Below are 20,143 nucleotides of genomic sequence, written 5' to 3'. Positions count from 1 at the left end.
AGAAACAACTTTTAATGTTTGTACAGGATGGCTCACATAGAGTTGCCATGGTTTTCCCTTGCTCGCTATAAAAAGTAATTTATTTATCAGAACCAAATTGACTACGCAAAGCTCTTTCAAAGAGCCCACGGTATTTTCATTTGATTCTATAAACAGTTACAGAAACAGCAATTTTGCTTCAATGACTGACAGTGTATTAGATGGCTTCCACATAATTATTTCACTGGATTCACAACGATGAAACTCTGCTTAGGACTGCATGGTAGAGGACCAAAGGATGGAAGAAATGCAAAGCTTGGCTTTCTCCCTTCAAGCTGCTTTCATACAGGAACTCCCCCACCACACACACACACAGAGAGCATTGGAAGTTCCTGATTTAAACTGGAGCATCTACATAATGTTGTGTTTCTTCTGGACATAGCTCAGAGGCCTACTGAACCTTCGCCTGCAAAACAGGCCAAAAGGAAAATTCTTTTGATCCAGTTTGAAAATGGAACTGTGGGTTGGCAGCAGGAGGAAAGTACAGATGGATATTCTACCTGTAGCCACTCCATCATTCCTTCCTTGAACTGGATCAAAATAGATTTTCTTTTGGTCTGGTGTGAAAGAACATCTGAGGCTTGAAATCCAGGAGGCCAGCAAATTATGTCCTGAAATATTCTTCAATATTAAACATTCTTCAGAGATTATCAGATGGAAGTTGCATAAATATTATATCCTATCAGTTTAGGAATATCTTTACCGATATTTATGAAATTATATGAGCCAAGAAGAGTCTGGGAGAGTGTCATGACTCAAGATGTCCAATATGAAAAACTGCTGTACACTCAATATTATCATGGTGATTGTTCTGTAATAGTGACATCTCCCAAGTACCAATGACTTTATTCTGGCTCATAAAGGCTGCCATTAATGCTGAAACACAATAATTTGACAAAAGTTTGGTTCTTCATACTTCTGGGTACAATTGAGTTATATAGCTTCAGAAGTATATGTTTCTAGCACAATCAGAAGAGACAACTTTCCTCACTTTGGGTAAAGAAAGAAACATCATGGGTAGTACAGAAGGAAAAAAAGGCCCATTCTTAAGAAATTCTGCCAGGTATGTAGAGTGAAAAAGGACGAAAATAAAGTTATTTTGCCTGGAAATGAATCACTTACTAGCGCAGCAGTTCTCAACCTTGGGGTCGCAACTCCATTTGGGGTTGCTAGGCCCCTTCCCTGGGGTTGCCACATTGCCCACCGCTGCAGTGGCGGCAGCCGGCAGAGCCATGGCAATGGCCACCTCCACGCTGCCTCAATTGTTGTGCGCATACCATCCATGTGCGCACATTGTTGCCACTGCACCAACTGCCACCAAAGTTGGGATCGCAGCAAAGAAAAGGTTGAGAACCGCTGGGCTAGCGCTTTTCTGAACATTCAACTTACTCGTGATTTTCTTGGCAGTCAATTCACAAGCTGTAGAATCAAATTTGGGCAGTCATTTTCTTCCTGCTGTGCTAATTTTTTATTTAATAGTTTTGTGGCAGGAGTCACAACTGTAAACCTCAAATGCTGTATTCTACCACCTCAGAGCTTTGCACCATTGCCTCTAAACCAGTATCTAAACCAGAGGTGGTGGTTTGACCTCTGCTGAAAAAACAATCACTTGATCCGAGGGACCCCACCAGCTACCACCCAGTATCACACCTTATGTTCTTGGGTAAGGTAGTTGAAAGGGCCGTGGCAGACCAGCTCCTGGCATTTTTGGAAGAAACATCAGCCCTGGACCAGTCTGGCTTCCATCCTGGCCATGGGGTGGAGACCGTACTGGCTGCTTTGATGAATGATCTCCAGCACCAATTGGATCGGGGCAATTCAGCCATTTTTGTTTTGTGTCAACATCACCTCAGATTAAAATATATGATGCAAGATATGTACATAACCTGAAAATATGGCAAATAAAAAAACCTTTGGTCTTCTTAAGACATTGGAAGGTACAAGTTAACCTGTGAGCTGCTTTGAGTCCCCTTTGAGGAGAAAGGTGGGGCACAATGAGGTTAAGGCAATAAATCAAATAATTCAGTAAATTGAATAGTATTTGGGTAGATTCCTAAATAAATATTTAAAAATTCAATTTTTTCCAAGCTGCTCTCAACGTTTAGTGTTTCTTCATCAATTTGCTTCTTCTGGCTTGACTCCAAGAGAGTAATAAATTCCCTTTCATTGTTTCTGTTGCAACCCTCAGCTGAAGTCCTCAAGTGCAAGATAAGGATTTTGAGTTAGTTAACAGTGCAGTAGCAATATCAGGGTCTGCTGGGAGGCCAATGTTCATTTCAATACACTGCTTTATTCTTAAGAGGTTCAATGCAAAATGCAATAACTGACACCAATCAAGTATCTTCTGGAAAAGTGGGACCTGCCAACTCCCAGTTCTTTTGGAAGAAAGCCTGCACAGGCAGTAAAGACTCCTGACACTGTTGATTTACTAAAAGGACAAGAACATTTTCTAGTTGTTATTTTTAATGGAAAAACATTAAGAGCAGTTTCTGGAAGAGCTGCGTCCTCTTTTATTTTTAGAAGGCTATTTGCATCCTGGGTGGTACCTAGTGCCAAGTTTTACTTTCAAGCCAACATTCAATAATTGGCTTCAGGCCACAGCCGGAAACTGATGAGCCTGCATTCAGAATCAGCAGCTGCTTGTCAATTCAGGTATTTCCAATTATGCTGATTTTTCCAAAGCCTTCAGCTTCCTGTTTTCTGCTGAAGGGATTGGTATTAAGCAGAGAATGCTGAAAGTGGTTCCTTTGGGCTGCAAATATAAACAAGTTCTTTTGGAATATTAAAAAAGAACAGAACAAATAATGCAGCCACAGTCAGCCTCAAGACACAAAGTGGACAATGGCATAAATGTCAAGCTGATCATGGCATTTCATTTGAAGGAGGCAAGAACCGGGTGGGGCTTTGGGTTCCTACTTGGGAGAAAGGTGGAGTATAAATGAAGCAATTTTTTAAAATCTGGCTCTTTGGAAACAGAAAATAGTAGTCTCCCAAAAAGGGCACAGTATATAGAGCAGAGGGTCATTATTTCCTCTCTGAGCAAATATTTGCAACATGCACTTTTGTATGCATATGGCAGCTGGAGAGTCAAACAGAATGAGAGAGAGAGAGAAATACTGAGTTGATGAGGAAGACCCAGCCATAAGAAAGTTCAAGAATGAATACTAGGGAAGATGAGAATGAAATAAACAACTTCACCCCCAGTTCTATGTGACATTCAAGAGACAGTGAGGGAATAATCCTAAGTAGTTTTACTCAGAAGCATGTTGTATGTCATTCAGTGGGACTTATCCCCAGAATTTCTTCAGACTGCAAACCTTCCTTCCAGCTTGTTTACTCTTTCTTCCATTTCTACTTCTTTCTGCTATAGCCATTGAGCAAGCATTAGTTTCTATCTGATGCATAGAAGCCTAGATGGAATTCCTCCTGTGTTCCCCAGTCTTCAGTAATGTTCCTCCAAAGCTGAGGCAAGGGCCTGAAAAGCTCACATCATGTTCTTTGAATACAAAAAAATTCAGGTGGCATTCTAAAATTCAAAGAATCTCAGACAGTAAAGCTGGAAAAGGCCTGCTTTGTGGCCTCTGAAAGCTCCTGCCAGTTAAACAGAACAATGTAGGAAATTACACTTCAGTAGAATGCAGGTACATAAAATAGACTCTAACATTCAAAAGGAAAAGTGGATGGGTTTCTCCAAAACTTATATTATTAGCAGATGACAGTCCTTCTAAAGGTTAAACATTTCATCCCACTGCAACTACCAATTAATTGCATCAGGATCAAATAACCTATCTATGCCAGGCTTTCTCAATAGGGGTTTTATGAAATCCTGGGGTTTTCAACTGCCCTGAAAGGGTTTCTTAATTTGAGCAGAAATTTAATAATTTTAATATAGTTTTAAATTTTTAAAAAGTTATCAGTAATATGACCACATATGGTTATGTTGACCCCAACCCACCCCAAAATGGCCAAAAAGCTGGTCATGCATGGTGGTGACTAGAGTCTAGAGAGATTCCCATTTTAACTTAACTGCACTGTGCGGGTGGCAGGGGGTGATGGAGTGGCAGATAACTTTCCCAGTTCTGTTCCCAGATCAATGGAGTAGGTTGCTGGGCTGCTTCTGGAGTTAAGGGGGAGGGCAGAGGTGGTGGAGTAGGACGTTACATTCAGTGGGAGTGTCTGGGTGAGGTTACTTCTGGTGACATGTCATTTCCAGGATTGTGGCAGGGAGGTATGGCCTGATGAAATCACTTCTGGAGTTTCATGAAGCCTGAAGAATGTTTCAGCAGTTTCTCAACAGTAAAAAAGTTGAGAAAGGCTGACCTATGCTTATGGAATAGTGCAGTGGTTGGACCAGGATCTGGGAGACCCAAATCCAAATGCACTTGGCCATCCAAGTTTGCTGCATGAACTTGGTTGTTATTGTCAGGGTCATCTGGAAAGAGAAGATATGAATACCTAAATAAGTACATACAATTGAATGAATTTTTCTAGACAGTGAAAATTCCTTTAACTTACGAGTACCGCTATCTATCTGAAGTAAGCTCTTCCTTTGCATATTCTGTACCAGTCTGATTCTGCAGGTTACGGTTATAGAGATCTTGGATTAGAGAACAGAAAGACATAATACTGAAGTGTTTCCATAATAGGTACACAGCAGTTGCACCAAATTTTACAAGCTCATATCAAGCGACATTATGTCATGTAACCAGCCCTGGAATATTTCAAACTGGATGCAAAATGCAACTCCTTTCTTCCAGTGTTTATTTTCTTTGAACAACTTGAAAATTGTGTAAAACATTTAACTGCTTTGGAGCAACAAAAGAGGTTTTTTAGCATGGACACTATGCTGAGGTCACCCTTCAGCTTTTCATATACCTGGGCCATGAGCTTTACAAATATTAGGACTGCATTATTGAACTAAGTAATCACACTTACTAACCACTTAACTCCCAATCAATTTTTAAAAGTTTCCTGACTGTTCAAGTATCAAGAGTTTATTTTCCCCTTTCTGTCTACACAGGATTTGCCTATAATAAGGAGAAAGGAGGTGGGGGAAAAACTGCAATCCAGCATTGCAGAGCAGCTCTCTTGTATGCTGCCACTCGGATTCCTTTGTCTCTGGAAAGTGCCAGCTCAACAAGAAAAGATTTGTACATCCTCACCACAGGGCTATGCCACTGAACCAGTAATTTCTGAGCTAAGACATCTGATCACACTACTTGTAGAAAATTCATTTATTACTTTTAAATTTCATAAGTCTCAAATTTTATATGCTATTATAACATTCATTTTGCAGTGGAACAAGAGTCGAATTAGTTTATTTGTTTATTATATTGGTATACTGCCCTCCCCTAGGGTTCAAGGTGGTTCACATGGAAAAGAAACAAAGAACGGTACATTGAACTCCATGACTATATCGAATAAAGGTAACAGTAATAAGTAATAGCAATAAACAGAGAAAATAACATTCAAACAATAAACAGTAAATCTAACAGACCCATGGTTGCTCAATGTATGGGTTCAAGGGAGGGAGGTTTGGGGGCCCTGTCAATGTTGTTTAGATTTTTTTTAAATTTTATGTTTATTCATTTTAGCAATTAAAAATAATAGTAACAGTTACAGAAAATAACATATTCCTCCATCCCTCCCCCTCTCTGAGCCTGGATAATTTCTTTAGAGGTCACGTGAGAAGATAGTTCATGTAGAAATGCCATTGTTCTTGGTATTCTTCCAACAGTTCTCTGTTGACTATTGAAGTAAGTTTTGCCATGTTCGATAACTCAGCCATAACGAAACTGAAGGTGTCTCCGAAGATATCCATGTCTTAGCCAGTATTAACCTTGCTGTAGTTTTAGCATAGAAAAAGAAAGTTCTGGCTTGGGAGGGTAATATTTTGGGACACATGCTTAACAACATATATTCAAGCATCTCCTCTAATACATTATGTACTTTTACCCACAATTTGGTAATTGTTTCACATCTCCACCACATATGAAAGATCCCACTTTTTCTTTACATTTTCAACAATCATCATTATAACCCTTAGACATTTTAGCAAGTGCTTTGGGAGTTATGTACCATCTATAAAACTTCTTATACCAATTCTCTGTCAAGATTTGATTTAATTTAGGGACCTTAACCAATATACTTTCCCAATCTTCCATTGTAATATTTGCTTGCAAATTCTGCATCCACTTAATCTGTTCTGTTTCCGTTTCATCTCAGCAGCAATTTATAAATTTGGCCTTGTAAGTGTGGTTTAGCTTGAAATAGGATATTCTCAAATTCTGGAGGGTGGCGCTCCCAAATCCACTTTATTAGTGAACTCAGATTTAAACCTAGAAAGCAGTTGGTTATATTCTAAACATTGTATTTCCACTCCCTCTTTTTTAATGCTCGGATATCGTTAAATTCTCCTATATTAGTTAACAAGACTTTTTTTGCTGTGTTCTTGGTGAAGTAAGCTTCTATTGGGGACTTCATCAAGGAAGGTAAAAAGGAGAGTCTACTTTTGTATCTATTCCATATTTTCAGCAGTCGAGAAGACCATTCATTGAGATTTATTCTCTCCTTCCTTTTAATCTTCAATGAAGGCCAGAGAATGCTGTAGTATGCTGTGGAATCCTTCTCCTAAACCAGCTATCTCCAAAGTTAAGTCTCTAGCCATTGGGTCTGTACTCCAATCTGCAATTAAGTTTCAGATTTAGTACAACCTGACTGCCTCTTTTCTTACCTTGCATGACTTTAAAAGCCAATCTTGGTCTCTCATGGTCCCAGATAAACTTACTTATTACAGTTTACCATTTGCTGATAGTCTTGTCTTTAATTGATAAGGGTAGCACTTGAAACAAAAAGTTGAACTTGGATAAGATGTTCATTTTAATTGCAGCCATACGAGCTGACCATGAAAGCTTTAGCCCACCTTGCCAAATCTGATTGCACCTTGTTCCAGAACTTTAGAAGAAGAAGAAGAAGAAGAGTTGGTTCTTATATGCCGCTTTTCCCTACCCGAAGGAGGCTCAAAGCGGCTTACAGTCGCCTTCCCATTCCTCCCCCCACAACAGACACCCTGTGGGGTGGGTGAGGCTGAGAGAGCCCTGATATCACTGCTCGATCAGAACAGTTTTATCAGTGCTGTGTTGAGCCCAAGGTCACCCAGCTGGTTGCATGTGGGGGAGCGGGGAATCGAACCTGGCATGCCAGATTAGAAGTCCGCACTCCTAACCACTACACCAAACTGGCTCTCTATATGGATTGTTTCTTTAGATAATTATTGGGTATTCGCATAGTAAAGTCAGCTCCTAAATGTATTCCAAGATACTTAACTGTTTTTGGATTAACTTCATAGCCAGAGCTGTCTCTTCCTCCTGATGGATGGCCACCCTGACTTTCCCCCAGAAGCATTAGCCAGCTGCCTGGAAGCAGTGATGAGATGGCTCAAGCACAGTCACCTGAAGCTCAGTCCTTCAAAGACAGAGGTCCTGTGGCTGGGTAGTAAAGGGCCCATGTGAGGAAGCACGTCTGCCCACCCTGGATGCTGTGCAGCTCTCTACGGCTCACTCCACCGGGAACCTAAGCATAATTCTGGATGCTTCCCTCACAATGGAAGCCCAGGTCGCAAAGGTAGCACGGCTGGCATTTTACCATCTCTGCCAATCCACTAGCGCCCTACCTGTCCCCGGAACACCTAGCCACAGTGATCCATGTGACCATCACTCTAGACTGGATTTCTGTAACTCGCTCTACGCAGGCCTGGCTTGACCCAGAAACTACAGCTGGTGCAAAATACAGTGGACAGGATCCACACAACAACACCGTGGTGGTCCCACATCCAGCCTATTCTCCACCAACTGCAGTCGTTGCCAGTTGAATTCCAGATCAGGCTAAAGGTTCTGGCCTTCAAGGCCATACGTGATCAGGGCCCAGTGTACCTGAGGGACCGCCGCCCTCAAAGAGCTCTATGCTCTGCCACCACCAACCAGCTAATGTCCCTGGCCCTAAAGAAGCCCACCTGGCCTTCACCAGAGCCAGAGCATTCTCTGTTACACTGTTACAATTATCAGTTAGTAGTATTGATGTTTATGTTATTATATGTTATATGTTTATGTTATGGATTATATGGATTGTTTCTTATATTGTTTATATGTTTTATAAGCCCTTAGCTTCCCAGGAGGGTGGTATATAAATATATAATACAATAAAATAATCCATTGCGTCTCAATGTCTGGTACGCCAATCAGCATGACTTTAGTCTTAGCTCTATTAACCTTATAACCAGATTGCAAGCCAAAGTCTTTCACCGGACAAATAGTTCTGAAGTGGCTGACAGTGGGTTAGTTAATATACAAACAGATGTTTTATTGGACAATAAATGCTGCATATATCCCCCCCAAGATTGATGTGTTTTTTTCCTGAAAGAAAATGTCCAGAAATTTTACATCTCTTGTCCCTTATCTGCTTCCAAACTGGCTGATCCAAAAAGTGTGTGTGGGGGGGGGGGTTGTAAAAACCTGCATATGTTGATTTTTGGAAGTCTATTGGCTAAGGTACAAAAAAGTATACAAGAATGTAATGCTACATTCATTTATCCTACGCCAATTAGTACTGCAGTCAGCTGCAAAGATAGTAGTATCAGCACCCAGTGTCTCGTTGTCTTAAATAAATGCCCTCTGTCTAGCTGGCTAATGTCGGCAGCATCTACTATGCTCCAGATACTCTGACATTTACCAGGCTGTTAGTACTTTGTCTAATGATACCTTTTAAAATAAATGCCACATTTCATCTGGAGGTGAAACAGTTTAGCACTAGACACTGTATCTATTTATAAAATGGGAAAGTGCCACAAAAGAAAACTATGAGCTAAATGTATGGAAATAGCTAACCCTTAATTTAACACCTTATAAAACAGTTTTCTTCTAAAAGCACTGGTGTTGTTCTTGGGAGGATTTTCTAAATCTAAGTGACATCAGATTTGCCCTCCACAACCATCTCTTTTATTAATGCCCGAAAGCACAAACATCTTTCTTATGGGCTGCTTGTTTCCACATGAGGACTTCTTCCCTATGAGAACTTTCCCCTGTGCAGACAGCTGGAAATCTTCATAAAGGGAGCATCCAGTCAACATATGCCCAATCTGTGCACAGCTTGTCTGGCTCCCATTTTTTATTTCCTTCTTTACTCTGAAGAAAATAACATACCTTATTTTCTCCAAAGTAAAGAGAAAACTCCAAATCAGTAGGGAGCAGAATATCTACACAAGTGTTTCTGCACAGCCGCCAGAAATTTTTTGTTTTTTTTTTTTGGGGGGGGGACAGTTATTAATCTATCCCAGTGTTTTATTTTCCTGTTAAGACATTGCTGCATCTTTCCCTGTAACGTGGAAAATAGAAAATAACACTAACAGGTGCATCTATTTTTTAAAGCTATCTTTCACATTTTTATTCTGCCATTCTCAGGGCCATGTCTAATATCCAATTCTCCCTCACAACAACCTCGTGAAGTTCATTAGGCTAAGGAAGACAGTGAATGGCCCAAGGTCAACAGTGAACTTCATGGCCAAACAGGGATTTTTACTTTACTTCAGCTAAATTAGCCTCCCCACAATCAAAAATAAAGCTAAGTTCAATATAAAATTTTCCTTAGGAAAGGGACTACCAAGTAATCTGGATCTAGGAATAATGGGAAAGTACATGGCTGCTTCCTATAATACAAGAAGTTTGACAAGAAAATGAAAATGAAGTTTCCAATGACAGTTTGCTGACCTTCCTCTGATATCCTACTTTGATCCCTGAAAACATGGTCCTGTGGACTGATGAACCCCTTTGAAATTATGTACAGTGAATCATAGGATCATCAGTCATGGAAATCGGGACCACCTGCTGAAAACAATAGGGTTTTCACAGTCTAAGTCCCAGGATACAAAGAAAAATATGTTTATCAAAAAGAGGAAAAAATCTACTTACAAAGGGTTGGATCCATTATTTTCTTCTGTTCACACAAAGTTTTTGCAAATTTCTGAAGATCAGTCCCCTGTGACTCCCTGCATATAATTCTGAAGGGATTCATCAGCCCACAGGACCGTGATTTCAGGGATCAAAGTAGGATATCAGAGGAAGGTGCCATATATGAGTACTATTTAGGATGTAGTTCATAGGATCCATCCCAAAGCATCCCAAGGATAGCTACAGAAGCTATGGAATAATGATAGTCATTGAGCCTTAAGAATGTTGAGAGAGTAGGGAGAAAGATAAAACAGGAAGATGGACAATTAATATGTGTGAGACCCTAACAACATTTGAGTCCCGTGATGTGACTGAATAGCATATGTAAGGTGCAGAATAATAAGGGATAAATTAGTGAGTCATACAATTAGGTCACTTCTACTAGACTGAAGAGGAATTTTTTGAAGTACCATTGTAGAGTTTAATAATAATAATAATAATAATAATAATAATAATAATAATAATAGACCTATTTACAAACAGCTGGAAGGCAAACTATATAAGTAACTATTTAACATTACAGATTTTCTTATTAAGCTATGGCTGAACACAGACATGTGTTATGGTAGTATTTTACTACAAGTCTCCACACAACCTCTTGCAGTACCACCATGTAGATGTTTATGAGCATGGATGACATTAAACAATCCTCTGTGATTCCATAGCACACATTTTTCATTTAATTTACTATTGCAGCACACATATGCACACTGTGGGTAAAGAACTGCAGTATTTACTATGACTATATTATCTCTCATTCCTTTTGGTGTGACTACAAAGATCAGGAGCCAGTTGTAATACCCCCACAGAGCATTTCTGTGCCATGCTATATATTTTGGAATACCTTCACAAAAACTTAAACAGCTAACTGTGATACAGATTCCTCCACACAGTGTACATGTGATATTAAATTGGGACTACTGCAGAACGCTTTTGTGATCGAACACACCTGGTCTCATTTAATTGGCTTATTGTTACCAGTCAGTGCTACTGACAGAATACTGCAGTGTATGTAACGCGTACGACACAGTGTATTTTGTTATTTAATGAACTATTTAAGTGCACTATAGCATTATAGATGAATATTTTGTTTATTTTTTATATAAATGGTTGTCCCTTCAGCCTTTTAGCTATCCAGTTCCATAGCACACCTGGTGAGTAGTTGAGCGGCAATTTCCAGTACCAGCTTACAGAATTGATCAGCCAAATAAAAACAGAATGACTGGCACTCAGTAAACCCTTACTTTGCATCAGTCAGCAATCCAAAAGAGTCTTGGGTAGGTTGGTATCAAATACTGCAGCAGGATTGTACTTTTGTACACAAGAAGAGAAAGGCAGTTTCAGATCTAGAACTGGGTATGAAGCCTGCTTGAAACTGATCTAGACAAATCGGGCTCATTCAAGAAAGCCTGGAGTTATAGGATCTTTGCAAGGGACACCATTCAGAGTCAGTCAAAAACTGCCGGAGGGATGTCCAGACTCATCAGTCTTTAGGAGTGAAACAAACTCATCCATTTGCCATTCCCACAGACCCGCCAAGCTCCCAATAGACTAAATCTCACCAGTCTGTCAACAATAAGGGAATGGCTGAAAAAAATTCCACTTCACAATCAGACTATTTGTCATTTTAGCAGCACAGAAAGACAAATGGAGTGTACAGCTCCACTAAAGAAAATAAAGGTTAGTTTAGCTATATCCAAGTATAATTAGATTTCTGGGATCTGAAAGAATACTTGGAAGCATTCATTTGGGGGGGAACAAATCAATGAGCAACTCATGTGGGTACAAACTAATTTTTAAGGTCCATAAGCAAGTGACTCCAGTTTTTTTCTCATCTTTAGCCTTCCACTTACTCAGCTGAACTTTTTCTCCAGCCCCAAACTCTACCAGCCAGACCGTGAAACTATAGGACTACTCACCATTTATTTGCCCAATCAAAGCATACAACTTGAAGTGTCTTTGGAAGGAAGCCTCTTCCCCCATCTCTGAGAAGTCATGATTCACTGTGTAATTAATGTAGTCTATGATAAATACCCCTAACTTTAAGAAGCAATATGGAGACTATGCCAACAGCATCTTCCTTTAATACAATTTTACAAAATTGACAACATTCAATCTGATAACAAATGCTTTGGAACACAACCTTCTGCAAAAGACCGTTCATTTCAAGAAGTGCATGTACCAAGAGTATTAAGAGCATCACGCTCTGGACTAATAATCCCTCATTGAAACATAAAGGACTACAGCTGGTGCTTAGAAGGTGAAATTTGCTCTTCTATAGCACAGGATCAAAGACAGAACAAATATATTTTGCTATACAAGCTGCCATTAATTTGTCCATTGCATTTTAAACCTTTCACAGGAGACTCAGCTACAGAATTTTTGCTTATTGCTTCTCCATAGCAGGGAGATGTAGGAGGAGATCCCAGCCAATTTGGGAAGCCCATGAGATGTTCTGATCTTCCAGGCATACTGCTCTCAACCATATGCCTGGCACAAGAACTCCATCTTGCAGGCCCCGTGGAACTGTTCTAGCTCCATCAGGGCCCTGATGTTCTCCGGGACAGTGGTCCCCAACCCCTGGTCCGGGGACCGAGACCGGTCCATGGATCAGATGATACCGGGCAGCGGCTCCTCCTAAGCTGCTGCCTCGGGGGCTGCCCTGTTGCTCTGCCGCCGGCTCACCTTTGGTGCTCTCCAGTGGCTGCCAGGGTTGGAGCTTCCCCTTGGCATGGCATTGCACAGCTGCTGCTGGCAGCGCCCCCCAGTGGGCAGCGGAAAGTCAGGGGTGCCGGCAGGAAAGCCAGTAGAGCATGGGCTCAGGCGGCAGCGGCGATGTCCCTCAGCAAAAGACTACACACCCCCCCCCCCGGGCCTCGGTAAAATTGTCAAGCGTTGACCGGTCCCTGGATAGAGTCATTGAAGCAGTTGGTGCAAACTTAAATGGACTTCGAGAAATGGTAGAGGACAGGAAGGCCTGGAGGATCATTGTCCATGGGGTCGCGATGGGTCGGACAAGACTTTGCACCTAACAACAACAAGTTGTTACCAAGCAGCCCCCATTTTAAAGCCTTCAAGAGCAGAATTAAATATTTTAAAATATATTCGTATTTCTACCACTGTGAATTTCCTGAATTCTACAGGGGGTTGGACCCTGGATATTCCTTCCACTCTATGGTTCTATGATTTTTAATATTTGTAACAAGAGACTTGAAGGAATCCAACAGTTAGGGAATAAAATGCAGTTGTTTGGTTCCCTCCTACTAAGCTGATTCTGTAAATTAAAATTAAAACACACAAATGCCTAACAACCAGTCTGCTATGTGATATTTTATTAAGCAACTACTTCAGATTCCTTATTACAGAACTGTGGGCTCCCCAAAGATCTGGCCTCAGGGACTGAGCTGCATATTTAGTAGTATGTATACCATATAAAATCAGAAGATGAATACTAAGTGGAATTCAACCAAAAGACTTCCCTTTGCTCACAGCACAGCATTTCTAAGGCTGCAATTGTAAGGACTCTTTCCTGGAAGTAAGCGCCATTGAATACAGTGGTAGACCTGCTTTAGACTGCTCCCTAAGAGTTGGCAAAACAGGCTCAGCAACTTAACAGTGCAATTCTAACAGTCTCAGACCATTCTGAGAGCATTCAAGCTAGCAGACCTTAAAGTTTAGGACTGCACTGTAACTACTACCACTGTTTTATATGAAGATTTATCAAAGCCAAATACTGTTAATGTTAAAGCACACCACTGACAACCTGTCTATTTAACTATTGCTTCACTGGCAAAGTCTTTAAGTTTACTTAATTGTTGTAATTAATAGCTTATTAATTTTGACCTTATTTGCATAAATACATGACGTTAGCAGTAAAGGTAAAATGCATTGTGAGCATTTCTTGGCCCAGGAAAGAATTATGACTACTAATTTTGGGGGTTCGGGATTGGCTGTGTTTTTGGGGTTGCTGTTTGTTTTAAGATCTGAGTCTTTTGTTCACTTTTGCTGACTGTTTTTTATAAACTTGCTTCCCACAGATAAGATGGTACTCCAGCAAAAAAAAAGAGAGAGAGAGAGAGAGAAAAGTAATTATCTGCATTCAGCTACTTGAGTTTCTGAAATTCTGGCATTTCTGCATCACAGGGAGTAGAAAGAATTGGTTGTTTGTAATAGAAAACTGCAGTACTATGAGCTTCAAATAAAAAAAAATGAAAGCTAGGAAAAAGAAATATGGACAATCTTCAAACACTAGAAACACAGGAATAATTTTGTGCAAAACCAGATTATTAGAAGGAGCAAAACAATAATTAAGATGTGGGTGGTTCATGCCAATCACTGAAGTTGCACAACCAGCTCACCAATTGTCAAGGCAGATATTTTTCCGTATTCTAGTTTTCACTGTTGGCAGAAAGATTTTCAGCTAATCAAAAGAAAAAAAATTCATGGCAGAGAATTCATCACAAAGGCAGTGAAACATCAGGGTTTCTACATCCTAGGGAGAAACCTCTAGACATGTTGAAACATTACTAAAAAAAAAAGAGGAACTTCTTCCTCCCAAAGGGGCATGAGAGAAAAAGAAGACTAACCAGCTTGACAAGCAGTGAGCATGTTCAGATTGTCAACTGCTCTTGGTATCACTTAAAGGCAAAGGTGAAAGAACATGGGGAAAATTGCCTGCCCAAGCTTAAGCCTGGTAAACTAGATTTATGCCACTGTGGAGGGCATTTCTCATTAATCCCACCTACCCCCATCAATTCCTCATGGATATCTAGCATGTATTTTCCACATTATAGGCAATATTAATAGTTACTCATAGAATGTTACTCATTGAATAACACTTGATACGTGGAATATTGGTCCCTGCCCCATTCAAGGCTGGACTGATAGTGGGAGAAACAAGCTGAGGTGGAGAAGTATGGATACAAATACTTGCAGCTTCATTTTGGCTGGGAAAATTAAAGATAGATGAAAAAGAAAATTGTCCCATGAAATGCTGCTAACCTTAAGATTGAAATGAGTTTAGAGCCCAGCAGTCTTATATCTGGAAAATGAAAGCTTGGCTAACAGGCAAGAAAGTATCAGCTAACATCAGCATGCATGGATCCTGAGAGCAGAATAGCTCAAAGGGGCAGGGATTATACGATCTGCATGACCTTTGATCCTAGCAAATACAATGAGCTGTGAGTATCAGTTCAACATGTCTGCCTACCTTTAATGATGGACTAAATTCTAGACCCAATATCCAAGGACAGAGCTAGAAAAAGGATGTAACATTCATTGCAGAATGGTTGAATGATAGATGCAGATGGACAGCATATTCTTTTTGAAACAGCCAACCCATCAGAAAAGCAATGACATTTGAAGAATTCAAGACCGTATACTACAAAGTTTAGATTTTGTCTTGATCTTTGTCTATGCATGGTCAGGTCCTACCTACCCAGTTGTGGTTGAAATTTTTGACTGTCACTTCTGCTAACTTTAACTCTGAAAAATAAATAAGGAAATAGGTAAATATGAATAGACCATCTCCTCAACCGTGATCTCAATGTTTTTGTTACTTTACTGACATGAAAAGAATTTGCAGTGGAAACCAAATTCCTGATGGGCAAAAGGTTCTTGTCCAGCCACCCCAAGTACTCTTTTCCCCCCACAACACAAACTGACCCCAAGGCCCATTATGCACGGGCTATAAGGCCGGCACTCACGGAAGCAGCGGTTCAGTTTTAAATCACCGAGAACGCACGCTGCCGCTGCGAGTGCAGGCGCCTCCCAAATTTTGCCAAAGGACACCAGGTCTCCCACTACAGCAGCAGGCCTCCTGCCCTGTGCCATTCAATAGGGCCTACAACCAAAAAGAGAGAAAAACTTATCCCCTAAGGCTTCTAACCAATATTTACAAAATTTATACAGAATAAAGGAAAGTAAAAAGTCTCTTTTTTCTATGTTGTTTTATTGTAGCATCCAACCAGAACAGTTTCTAGATGTCTCCCATTTTCAACAGGTAATTTTCCTCAGTGGTTGTTCCTCTCACTTGTAAGTAAATTGGTACTTCAATACCAGTTGGATCACTAGCATCCCTACAGTGCAGACCCAAAGGCCGGGGTATACTTTAAACAATTGAATAGGTGTAATAGAGATACTGAAGTACTAATTTACTTACAAGTGAGAGGTTTTTCTCTCTTTTTGATTGTAGACACTACAATCTGTATTTCCATTCAATAGGGCAGCAGATGGAAAATTGGTGCAAAACTCAGTAGTACTTATGACAAACAGGGAATAACCAGAATTGATGTTACCATGTGGCCATACTCTAAGATTATATGGTTTAATATAGAGTTTTGGGAAAATCCTAGAGCATGACAACATTTCCCCACCCCCATCCCCATCCATGTACCCTCCCCCTCTCCTGCTCATTTTCTGCCAATGGCTGGTAACCCTAGTCCCCGAGGATCTCCCAAGTCCAGCAGAGAACTTTTAATACTGTGCAGTCAGGAAAGTGGGAGTCAAGAAAGTCCAAGAAAAACTAACAGCTTCTACTTGTGCAAAAGAGCCTCTTGTGGTGCAGAGTGGTAAGACAGCGACATGTTATCTGAAGCTCTGCCCATGAGGCTGGGAGTTTGATCCCAGCAGCCGGCTCAAGGTTGACTCAGCCTTCCATCCTTCCGAGGTTGGTACCCAGCTTGCTGGGGGGTAAACAGTAATGACTGGGGAAGGCACTGGCAAGCCACCCCGTATTGAGTCTGCCATGAAAATGCTAGAGGGCGTCACTCCAAGGGTCAGACATGACCCGGTACTTGCACAGGGGATACCTTTACCTTTTCTACTTGTGCAGGTCTAAGATCCAATCCATTGGCTGTACAAATTCTTTATTGTACCTTTAGCCCTAGTGCCTCTATGCAAGCTTATAATAAAGCTAAAGTAGTGTAGTGGTGGGAGAACTGGATAAGGACCAGTGAGATCTGAGTTCAAATCCTGTATGTACAACAAAATCCACTGGATGGATTTGGCCCAGTCATCCTCTCCCAGAGCTGGTGTGAGGATAGAATGCAAGAATGGTTTCAGCCATTCTTTCAGGAAAACCATGTACATCACTTTGGAGGAAAGGTGGAATAAAAATGGGAATAGTACACTGAATACATATAAAAAGAGCCACACTACAGAATTACACCTTCTGTAATGACAATAAGAAATTCTTAAAGTCAGATGGGAAAACAAGTATAATATGCATCTAAAGTGAACACTGCCTTCCTTTCTTCCTCTTTTTAAGGGCTGTTAAAAACTGATGTTTCCAAGAAGGTCAAGGATTATAAACATTACAAGTATATTAAAGAACTACCTCTTATTGAACACCACACCCTATTTGGCCATCATTGTTAGCACTTTGATCTTCAAGTAAAATGATTACATTTCTGATAGAAAAAGCTTTCAGCACATTACTTACCAAACAGACGCTGATGGAATAGGAACTTGCCAGCTATCATTCCTGTGAGGATCGCCAGTAGCCACAGGAAGACTTTTAAAAACCTCCAGCCTCCTCCTTCCGGATATTTATTTGACACAAATGAAAAGCAGTTGCCAACAACAATGACATTGGCTTCTGTTCTGCTATGAGAGACTGGATCCTCAGCAAATATTAAGAAGTTAAAGAAGATCACCAGGTAGGCCACAATTAAACGGGACCACGGATGCTGAAAGTAGTAGCGGAAGTCCTTTGCCATTCTCCAGCAGCTCAACCCCTGCACATAAAAGCAAAAATATACACACTGTAGGTCAGGCCTTAACAAAATTTTCTTCAGCTCTAGGAGTGGGGCATAAATTAAGTACAATAAAAAATAAATGAAACTTCTGTCTTAACAATGGTTAGATGATCTCAGAACTGAGAGAGGAGGATGCTAAAGCAATTTCAAGCTGTATCTATGAAAACATATAATATATTCAACAATAAAATATTCAACAGGCTGGAATCCTCTGATTTAAATATCAGAGGAATCCTTCACACCCAGATTTTCTTACTGAACTCTGTGTGTGTGTGTGTGTGTGTGTGTGTGTATACACACACACACCACACCCTCTTGGGGTCCCAGTCTTGGGGCATTGAACAATTTCTACAATTAGTAACAATTGATAATGAAACAACAACAACAATTAAAACCATATACTTGGGAGTTTCTTAAAAGTGAAATACTGAAGGCTCAATCACAAACAATTCTCTTAAGAAAAGATGAAAGGAGCCCAAGGAAGCCAAGGTGGCTCCATAAACAGATGTCAAATGATTTGAGGAATAAAAGAGTAATTTAGGAAATGGAAGGAAGGCCTTATTACCAAGGATGAGTATAAACAAATAACCAATGATTGTAGGGAGAGTGTTAGAAAAGCTAAAGCACAATATAAGCTTAGGCTACCAAGAAGTGCTAAACATAGCAAAAAAGGTTTATTTAGTTATGTTTCAAGTAAGAAAATGAGTTGGGACTCTGCAGGACCATGGCAAGGGCAAGAAAGTGAAATTATAATAGATGATGAAGACAGGGCTGAACTGCTTAACTCCTATTTCTCCTCAGTCTTCTCTAGTGAGGGATATAGTGCGCAATGTAGCAAAAATGTATCACAACAGGGGGGATGGGAATGGTGGCCTAGGATCATTGTGGGGGCAGCCCATAAACACATAGTTTCTTTAAATGAAACAGTCTTCTGGGCCTGATGAATTGCATCCAAGGATACCAAAATAACTTGCAGATGTCATCTCTGAACCTCTGTCCATTATTTTTGAAACTTCTTGGAGAACAGGTGAGATGCCAGATGATTGGAGGTGGGCAAATGTTGTCCCCATCTTCAAGAAAGGGAAAAAAAGAGGATTCGGGTAACTATCGACCCATCAGCTTGATATCTGTAGCTGGCAAAATTTTGGAACAAATCACCAAACAGTCAGCCCTTGAGCAGCTGGATCAGAGAGCTGTGATTTCTAGGATTCGGCACGGGTTTCGCAAGAACAAATCATGTCAGACCAACCTTATCTCTTTTTTCGAGAAAGTGACTACCTTGCTGGATCAGGGGAATGCTGTGGACATAGTTATCTGGATTTCAGTAAAGCATTTGATAAGATTCCACATGATATTCTTGTTGACAAGCTGGTAAGATGCAGTAAGGTAATGGTAAAGGTATCCCCTGTGCAAGCACCGAGTCAAGTCTGACCCTTGGGGTGACGCCCTCTAGCGTTTTCATGGCAGACTCAATATGGGGTGGTTTGCCAGTGCCTTCCCCAGTCATTACCGTTTTACCCCCCAGCAAGCTGGGTACTATGGATCCTAATTCTGTCAGGTGGATCGATAACTGGTTGACAGATCATACCCAAAGGGTACTTGTAAATGGTTCAGCATCCTCTTGGAGAAGAGTGACAAGTGGAGTGCCCCAGGGATCTGTCCTGGGGCCTGTGTTGTTCAACATATTTATAAATGTTAAGATGAGGGATTAGAGGGGTTACTCGTTAAATTTGTAGGCGATAAAAAACTGGGAGGGGTAGCAAACATAACAGAAGACAAAATCAAAATACAGGTTGATCTTGATAGGCTCGAGACGTGGACTAAACTAAATAAAATGAAATTCAATAGGGATAAATGTAAAGTTCTGCATTTAGGTTGGAAAAACCATATACATCAATATAGAATGGGGGGGACTTGTCTTGGCAGTAGTATGTGCAAAAAGAATCTAGGAGTAGACCATACATTGAACATGAGTCAGCAGTGTGACTTGGTGACTAAAAAGGCAAATAGGATTTTGAGCTGTATCAAACAGAGTATCGTGTCCAGATCACAGGAGGTGATGGTACTGTTTTACTCTGCTATGGTTCAGCCTCACTTAGAATACTGTGTTCAGTTTTGGGCACCCCAGTTGAAGAGGGATGTAGATGAACTGGAGCATGTCCAGAGGAGGGCAATAAAGATGGTGAGGGGTTTGGAGACCAAGACATATGAAGAAAGGTTGGGGAAGCTTGGTTTGTTTAGCCTGGAGAGGAGATGACTGAGAGGGGATCAGATAACCATCTTCAAGTATTTAAACGGCTGCCATATAGAGGATGGAGCAGAGCTGTTCTCTCTTGCTCCAGAGGG

At 40.7% G+C, this 20,143-nt stretch overlaps 1 protein-coding gene across 10 annotated transcripts in view; it reads right to left on the bottom strand.

Moving 5' to 3' along the window:
• The window catches only part of TMEM117 (transmembrane protein 117), a 261,297-nt gene that overhangs the window by 236,630 nt on the left and 4,524 nt on the right, over positions 1–20,143 (bottom strand). For 8 of the 10 annotated variants that reach the window (XR_013231156.1, XM_077338614.1, XM_077338615.1 and 5 more), the window contains one exon: positions 17,482–17,776. Coding sequence is in view for 8 of the 10 variants with exons in the window: in XM_077338614.1 (XP_077194729.1) it covers positions 17,482–17,758 (277 nt within the window). In the remaining 2 variants the exon portion in view is untranslated. Of the gene's footprint in view, positions 1–15,477; positions 15,525–17,481; positions 17,777–18,758; positions 18,868–20,143 lie in introns of those variants that run through there. The other 2 variants (XM_077338612.1, XM_077338616.1) reach the window with 2 other exon arrangements.

This window comes from Paroedura picta, chromosome 5 (genome assembly GCF_049243985.1).
Source record: "Paroedura picta isolate Pp20150507F chromosome 5, Ppicta_v3.0, whole genome shotgun sequence".
In the NCBI taxonomy this organism is placed as follows: domain Eukaryota; kingdom Metazoa; phylum Chordata; class Lepidosauria; order Squamata; family Gekkonidae; genus Paroedura; species Paroedura picta.
Note: the sequence above shows the minus strand (reverse complement) of the source record. Positions and strands in the feature narration are given on the sequence as shown.